This window comes from Pygoscelis adeliae, unplaced genomic scaffold (genome assembly GCF_000699105.1).
Source record: "Pygoscelis adeliae isolate BGI_AS28 unplaced genomic scaffold, ASM69910v1 Scaffold251, whole genome shotgun sequence".
In the NCBI taxonomy this organism is placed as follows: Eukaryota; Metazoa; Chordata; class Aves; order Sphenisciformes; family Spheniscidae; genus Pygoscelis; species Pygoscelis adeliae.
In genome coordinates this window covers 1,656,398-1,665,278 of record NW_008824109.1, presented here as the reverse complement: position 1 = coordinate 1,665,278, position 8,881 = coordinate 1,656,398, and the positions used below count along the sequence as shown (strand labels likewise).

The 8,881-nt window shown below is 38.9% G+C and overlaps 1 protein-coding gene across 2 annotated transcripts; it reads right to left on the bottom strand.

Moving 5' to 3' along the window:
- Positions 1 to 414: 414 nt before the first annotated feature.
- Positions 415 to 6,880, bottom strand: MSTN (myostatin). Of its 2 annotated transcripts, none has more exons than XM_009334207.1 (3): positions 6,491 to 6,880; positions 4,189 to 4,562; positions 415 to 1,873 (listed from the first exon to the last, which is right to left on the bottom strand). In XM_009334207.1, exons 1-3 carry the CDS (start codon positions 6,861 to 6,863, stop codon positions 1,493 to 1,495), a joined length of 1,128 nt encoding a protein of 375 aa, XP_009332482.1. In that variant the 5' UTR covers positions 6,864 to 6,880; the 3' UTR covers positions 415 to 1,492. The 2 variants fall into 2 exon arrangements, with proteins under 2 accessions (XP_009332482.1, XP_009332483.1); XM_009334208.1 differs by having other exon boundaries at positions 4,189 to 4,430.
- Positions 6,881 to 8,881: the final 2,001 nt, after the last annotated feature.

Sequence of the window (8,881 nt, the reverse complement as noted above, 5' to 3'; positions counted from 1 at the left end):
GAAATGGACTTTACAGTAAATAGTGGGTTTTTTAATTTCAAGTAACAATTTTTTATCATAAGGAAAATGTACAGAATTTATGTGGAAATCCATGTACTATGTTTAGTCAAATAAGATAATACTTTGCTGCAAACTTTTAAATATAATAAAATGCATTTAATAGCAATCTTTTGTGGTATCATCATTATTTATGGACGTAACATTCAAAGTATGGAAATTCAGTTGTGGATCAAAATGACCATAAAAACAGTAACTCAAAGAACCTTATAAACATGTCAACACCCATCATTTATCACAGATGGCTCATAGCAATGTAAAAAACATATAAAATGTAGTATAATTCTCAACATATGGTGTACTTTGTTGCATTGTTCCTACATATTATTTGTGTTAAAATCCTGGAAATTATATTATGGGGAGAATATTGGTTTTTGTTTATTAAACTAAAGTACAGGTTAAAGTCATTCTTTTCTTGTGATGAACATATACCAACAGTGATTAAAAAATAAACATTTATTTACAAAATATTGATGCATACATATTACACAAGTCAGTTATATCAAAGTGGTTTTTTAAACAATATCTGTAGCAACCAACTATTTGCATTGGTTTATCATAGTGCAAACGGTAATGTTGCAAAGGCAGGTTATAATGTGGGATTACGATTTGAATGTTAGACTTCTCTGCTGCCTTTTGTTTTACTACGTCTAGAAAACTATTCCCTTTCATTTAAAAAATATCTATTTCTTGCGAATGTTGAATAGTGTACCTGAGGATAGGGCAAATTCGTTATTATTCTAAATTCTTTCGCTTAGATAACTGTCTCTCTCTCTATTTACTCAGCCTGCTTACGTAGCACCATTGCCATCGATTACTAACATACTAATGAGAAAAAGGAATGGAAACACGCTAAATACACTATGCCATCCCTCATTTCAGGATTTGTCCATTTACGTGGCATTTCATCTGATACATTTCACAATTCTGCACTATATATTCAAGTGTTTAAGGATGATTCTGGTGGTATTGTGTAGTGGTGTATATGTTACCAGTATATATTTTCCTGTAAATACAATATTAAGTGAAGCTGTGAAGAAATGGACTTAAAAGCCCGCTCCTTCTGTCCTCAGGTGAGAAGGAGCTTGCTTTTGGTTACCAACGTGTATTGAAACCTGCATGTAAATTTGCGTCTGAATGACTGAATATTGATTCCCTCGCAATGTAAGAACTTCGTGTGTTAAATCCGGTGATTTTGATTGTAGCTTTTCTTTTTCGCTGGCTCAAAGCCAGCTGTTAGGTAACTATATCGTCCTTTAGTTCACGTTCTGTAGCTGGTGCTGCACTAAATCTGTACGATAGCCTACCATACAGCATGTAGGATGTCGGCAATGCCTAGCGTACGTAACTTCACAGTTTCAAAGACTGGTGAGGGGGTATAACTCTTTTTTTGGTAGCTTCCACAATTTATGAAGCGGTGGATCTGACGACGATCTCATGAGCACCCGCAGCGATCTACAACCATGGCCGGTATCTTGCCGTATATTATTTGTTCTTTCCCGTTGAAGTACAGCATGTTTATGGGGGACATCTTGGTAGGCGTGCAGCAAGGGCCTGCCGAACCTCTGGGGTTTGCTTGGTGTACAAGGTGAGTGTGCGGGTATTTTTGTAAAAATACAAATTCGCATTCTCCGGAGCAGTAATTGGCTTTGTATCTTTTAGGTGCAATAATCCAGTCCCATCCGAAAGCTTCAAAATCCACTGTCAGCGGGTAGCGACAACATCGGGATTCTGTCGAGTGCTCGTCGCAGTCGAGGCCAAAATCTCTGCGGGACCGTTTCGGTGTGTCTGTAACTCTGACCTCTAAAAATGGGTTCTGTGAGGAGAGGAGAAGGAATCGGAAGCATTAGTGAGGTAAGCCTAAGTTCAGTAAAAACATGCCAATAGATTATATCTCAGACAGATGTATCAAATTAATATCCTCAACTAATGTTTGCAAACAACACTTGGTCCTCCTGCAAATATCTGCTACAGTTGATCCCTGCTTAAGGATTATTCCTCTTTTTCATGCTGAGGACCAGCATTGCCCTGCTGTTTCTCTATAAAGAGCTTTAATTTCTGAGTGTCTCTTCCTGAAATCACCGTCATCTCAGTGCTAGCATCATTTCTGTTAACTGCTAAAAGGTTTCAGAAATTTGGAGGATGCTGGATTTTTACTTTTGATGTGGGTTTTGTTTGTTTGTTTTAAACCCCATAATAAGAGCTACTTTTTTTCTATGGAAGAACTCCCAAAAGGAAACAAGGAACTCCAAAAACTTGTCAAAGGCAGGACAGACTGATGTTGGTCTATTAAAGTCGTATTCAGTTCAGGCTTTCTGGATGTCAAGGAAGGCTTCTTGTCCAGACCAAGGAGGAGAAAAATTACTCCGTAATCGCTATCATTCTTGAATGACTGCAATGGCAGTAGAAATGAGTATTTCACCTGTCGGTACTGGTTACTTGTACTTCACAGCTGTCCCCTCTGCCAGAGGGCTGAATTTGCTGTACTGAATTTGGAGGAGCAGCTAATATTTTGACTCCTGAAAGAGCCTTGTGGCCAGGAATGTACTTTTGGCAGATCTCTGAGCCACGTGCTTCCTACCGAAGGTGTGTTTCCACAGTCACCAACTGAGAATAGAAAGAAATTGCAACCTTCACAATCACGAGTTTGAAAAAGTTCCCAAAGTTTCCTCCCTTCCACGCACTGATTTCAGCCCCATGTGTCTGTTTGGCACTGACCGGGCTGTCCCATGAAGGAAGACAGTTCCTTAGGAGTAAATAACAGCCCAGCTAACTTTGTTACGTGAATTGTCCCTTCCAAGATACCCGCCTTTACAGCTGCAAGTTGTCCAGCTGCTGGAGATGCTCCTCCCAAAGGTAAATGATATGGGGAGGGGCTTGGTAAGAGGAGCATCCCCATACTGGGAGCTGCCAGAGAGGAGCTGGAGGGAAGAGAAATTTCCTCTCCCGTTATCAGCCGTGCATCTAACCCTGCCCTGCTGCTGCTGAATCGGTTTGTTTTTACGGATGATGATAACCATGGGTTATCCACATGTGTGAAAACACAGCGTTGGGTATTTGAATGGATGGAGGTGGTGAGGACGTTCCTTATCATGATATCCAGCTGGCCTGTTTCAAGTATCCACATCCATACTGGATCTACAGTTAAGATATCACAGTGTTTTTCCTTTAAGTTCTTTTAACTGCATTATGCTGCTATGAAGTTAAACGTTACGTAGCTACATAAATACGGTTGGACTCGATGATCGCACAGGTCTTTTCCAACCTAAATGATTCTATGATAAACAGACTGATCCACTGCATAGAAGTAAAAGTAAAATAATATTCTTTATTCAGAAGGGGGGATTTCTTGGTTGTGATTGTTTCAGCTGCGATAGGTTCACGATTTTTTATAGGTTGTAGAAACAAATAACAAGGAAAATGCTGTCATTTAACTGGTACACTTCAGATTTAGTTTGTTCATCTATACTTATAAAAAGAAACCAGATAGTCATTTTATGCTCTTTCCCATCATTATGACCCATTTATTGTATCAAGCAGAATTTCTCTATTCAAGCATTTCTAATAGGTGGAATGATGCACTCTATCACACACTGAAAGGTACACAACATTATGAAGAAGATCTGTTCTCACATTCATAAACATAGATAATTCTTGCGGTTGTTAATAGAAAATATATGCGGAGAGAATAGGGAGAAACTCCCTCACAGTTTGAATGCAAAAAACTTCCTCGGCACTATCGGAGGCAGCTTTCCTATCAATGAAATAATCCAACCACTATTCTTCTTAGCTTTACTGCTCATTTAAACCGTATTTGCTCTCAAATTTGAAAACAACATTACTTTTGATAGTACCATCCATCAATAGTTACCAAAACATTTTCAAGTTAATGCCTCTCAACATCTTACTGAAGTACTGCAATTTGTCTCAATTTTTCAAATAGGGAAATGGAGGCACAGGAATGCTGTTGATTTTGACATGATCAGAGAGCAAACAACGAAAGAATTGGCTATACAGAACTTGTATCTTCCATTCCCTAAGCAATGCTTCCATTTTATCCTTAAAACACAACTTAAATGCTTTCCAATAAAATGCAAGATATTTAAATTGGATTTTTCTAAATAAACTTACCAATCCATCTTCACCTGGTCCTGGGAAAGTTACAGCAAGATCTCGTCCATTCTCATCAAAAGCTTTTATTTCGATGCCTAAATTGGATTCAGGCTGTTTGAGCCAATTTTGCAACACTGTCTTCACATCAATACTCTGCCAAATACCAGTGCCTGGGTTCATGTCAAGTTTCAAAGATCGAATTCCAGTATATCTTGTACCGTCTTTCATGGGTTTAATAAGTCTCAGGATCTGCACAAACACTGTTGTAGGTTTTTGGACTTGCCTCAAGTATATCCACAATTGTGCCTTTACTACTTTGTTATATTGTATTTTAGAGCTAAACTTAAAGAAGCAACATTTTGGTTTTCCCTCCATTTGTACAAGAAAATCAGCTATAAATGAATGGAAAGAACAGATTACTGAACAGGGAACAAAAAGAAATATGCATATATAAACCCTTTTTTTTTTTCCAGACCACGTAGGAAGTCTTACAATATATTATAAACAGTATCAGTGGGCAATGGGCAATCACGAGGAGATGCATGCTGTGGAGGACCTTTGCGGTCCTCGGCGCGCTCAGGGCTCTGACCAGTGGTACCAGTGCTGTGGGCTGACCTGTACAGCTGCAAAAAAGCCTCTTTCCCAAACAAAAACTACCTGGGGAGAGGGCACAGCCTATTCCACTTCACAGTGACTACTATCGACTCGCTTCTGCTAGTCATCTCCCGAGGACCTTCATAAAGCATGCAGAAGAGCAACTTTGCATAAGCTGACTCAACGTGTATGTGGTGATCCAGCTAGTTCTAATTTACTAAATAGCCTTAGTGTGCTACACATCGTGCAGAGACAGCCATGAGCAAACTACCTGAATGCTTTAATTTCTTTTCTCAGTGGCAAAACAAATAATTAAGAGTATTAATCTAAGGATCATTTTGTTTTCCTTTGAACAATATTATAGGAAAGTCATGTACAGGGCAGCGTTCCTCCTTCCTGTAGCCTACGATGCAGCTGTCATACCTAGTCATGGCAGTATCTTTCCGTGCCAGGATAAAATGGGTGATACTAATCTTAAATGGTGCAGGGCTTTGACATTCATAAATCTCACCACTTAAGATACCTGTCTCTTTAGTGCATTTAAAGTAGTTCAAGGGCTTTTTATAAAAAGTAGGAAATGAACTCAGATCAATGAAGTACAATGACTTTTCTTCAGTCATTGTAATTATATAACAGTTTAATTAAAAGTAGTTTTAAAGCCTTGGACATAATAGGCTGGAATAAAACTGCTGGCAGAGCTCAACTTTGTGATAAGGCTGCAGTAATATACTGCTATTAAGTACATATCTTATTAATTAGTAAGTTGAAAAATTTTACAGATAAAGTTACTTTTTCATCAGTGCATACGTTTTTAGCCGGCTGGAGCAGCTGGTATTATTCTAGTGTGTGTATTGTAACGATATCTGTAACTGCTAACATGCCTTATATGTCCTGTCATCTTTTTCCTTTTTGACATCATATTTGTAAGTGTTATTTAAAAAAACCAGCTGCCATAGCCAAATACTTTAGCTGATGAAGAACATAAGATACTATAGTATTAGCCATGTAAAAGATACTTGATAGGAGCCATAGCAGATGTTTAGCGCTCAGAAGATAACTCAGAATCTGCTCATTCAGTAAATGCCTTCATTCTTCCTTGGCACGACTACTGGAGCTGATTGCTATAGCACGGAGATTTTAACATTTAAATCTGTTACACACATATTTGCTTTAAATATATAGTTTTAACTCGGAGGTGGGTGGTGCTAGTTTATGGGATCGGCAAAGAAGCAAGAATTTAACTCTGTGCTTGCACTTGCCATAACACGTTGCAGTTAGGTAGGTCTAGTGCTCTAAGCTGCATTTCTGCTGATTTCTATTGCTCCTAAAAATACTGGCCAGTGAAACCTCCCTCAGAAAAATATAGTTATCTCGTTATCTGCACTTGTACTTTGTATTTGTGATAGGAAATGCCCTGAGTACTGCAGATAACGAAGTCAACTAAACTGCAGATCTCCCTTTGCTTTCTAAGGCAATGGGCAAATCCTAAGTGCTACAGGGCATACATGTTATAAGGAGCTGAAAACTGAACAGTAAAACAAAGGATCGCAACACGGTCATCTGAACCTGGCTCAAATTCTTTAGAAATAATGCTCTCCTCCCTCCCTCTAGCAGACTTCAGCCAGCAGCCTGTTGGGAGAGCCCAAGGAGGAGTTGCGTGGCTCTACAGCAGGGAGACAACTCTCTCGGAGGAGCGGTGGGAGGCGAAAACAGCAGGGTTACTTACACTCCGTAGGCATTGTGATAATCGTTTCGGTGGTGGCATGATAGTCATCGTCTTCTAAAGAGCCATCGCTACTGTCATCTCTCTGGACGTCATACTGATCAATCAGTTCCTGTAGTGGAGGAGCTTTGGGTAAAAGTTGTTTAATAACATCCCTGCTAATGTTAGGAGCTTGTTCCAGACGCAGTTTGCTGAGGATTTGAATTTTTATGGCTTCTATTCTGGAAGATTTTGTATTCTGTCTCCACGTACAAGCATTGCACAGTCCATCTTTTTCGGCGTTCTCTGTGGGGTGACTACCATCATCAAGAGCCACTGGATCAACTGAAATCAGCATGAACAGGTAAATATAAACATAGATTGCTAGCTTGTGCATGATCTCGCATTCAGTGCAGCTTTGCAAATCTTTTTTTTTTTTTCCCTTTTTTCCCCCCCCCCCCCCCTTTCCCTTTCCCTTTTAGTACTAAACAGATCCGTGAAAGCAAATGCAATCTGAGAGACAGCTTGCCACACTGGTGTACCTTATATATTCCAAGGGGGCTTTTTATACTGCAACTTTGATTAGGCTCATGTCGTCAAACCCGACGATTGGTTGCTGTCCCAACAATGAATCTGGCTGTCAGAGGGTAAAGCCCTGTCGATCACAAGTCACTAGACAGCGTTTAGTTACAGCCAAGGGTGAACTGATTTATCTGGGCGCTTCGTAGAGGATATGTCTTCGCATACTGAAAGGATATATTTCCAAGTATTGTGGGCAGCAGTACTGAAAGACAGCACTGTTATTCTTAAATGTATACCGACCGTGTACCCTTACTATGAATCAAGACAGACCTCTCTCTCTAAACTTGCTTTAGGCTTCTACCAGTTTTTTTGACTTGAAAGTTTGTGCTATTTAAAAGAAAATCTCAGGGGGTTACTGTTAGCAGGCAGGGAAAAAATACTTTAAACTTACGTTGTTAAGTTACGTTGTTCAACAACTAAAATATATTGAGCAGTTCATATTTCAGAAAACCTTAATGGGTTTTCCTGCGAGGTACTAGCTAATGCAGTAATAAAGATTTTGTGCACATACAACTCTATGTAAATGCATATCTTATCTGTTTGTCCCTTTAGTATATATCAAAATCAACAGAACAAATCCTTTACTGAATTAACCATCAGTTATGAAAAAATGAGGCTGTCTCCTCTTCATACTATCACTAGGTCAGCAGAATCCTGGGCAGTAAATTAAATATTGAGAGATCTTTAGTAGCAAAGGTATTTTTAAGGAATATCTTTAGCTACTCACTCTAATATTATACAAAAATAATAAAGCTTGCTTTTTCCATTAGTAGTGAAAGTATTAAAGGATTTAAAACATTTAAATCTCTACTGTCAGTATATCTTCTTTTTCCATGTCATCTTTTATTTCTGTTCAAAATGTCTCTCTGTTTTGCCAATGTAAGTGATACATTTCTGTGCTTTCTTTTGCTTTCTACTCAAATATTTATAAGTTCTCTATATACATTACAGTTTTAATATGCTTTCTGCATAAGAGAGATACATCTAGACGTGATTTTATACTTACAGGTTATGGCTGATAAAAATCTTACAGCGATGTAGTTCACATTGATGTGCTGTTAGCAAGAATTAAGGAGTTCACACTTAGTTGGGGAGGTGGGGGGGTTGGGGGGTTACTGTTCAGTATAGGCTGTACGTTACAGCAGGCAGAAATCCTGGATTTTGTATATCTTGTGCATATTTGTATATTTGGAATCTGTATATTACAGCCAACAGAAATCCTAGAATTTCATGCAATATGCCAAAGTTTGCCTAAGTTAGGACTGAATTGTCAGTTTCTCACGGAATTTCTCTTCTTTTTCCATTCTGAGTACACCTAAAAATGTGGCAAACAGAGGTTTTTTGCATATGTTCATGTAGGAAAAGTGTTGGTATATAGAAAGATGTGGGACAGAACTTTCAAAGACCTTTTTTCTGCCTGGTCATTCATATTATTTTGTATCACCTCTCCAGGGCATGCAAATTCACTGCATAGCACAGAACTGAGCCTAATATTCAGCTCATGACCAGTGACGTAAATCCTGAGCATTCAATTGAAATTGATTGTCCTACCCTGGTGTAAAGTTGATGCAAGCGATAGATGCATCACGCTTGCACATTCCAGGCCTATGGCTTTAGGGTCAGACCCTGATATTCTGATTTCAGCCAAAATCCATGTTTAAAGCAAGCAGTTTGACTTCTCAGCTCCTGAGCATTTGCTTTTTACACAAGATACCGGTGCAGCTGCTCTCAACATGTGGTAACATAAATGGGCTTGTGGTTCCCTGGAACTAGAAGTCAGGATAGATCTGAGTTTGCAGTGGAGACTGCCTGCCATGCCTATATTATATTTTA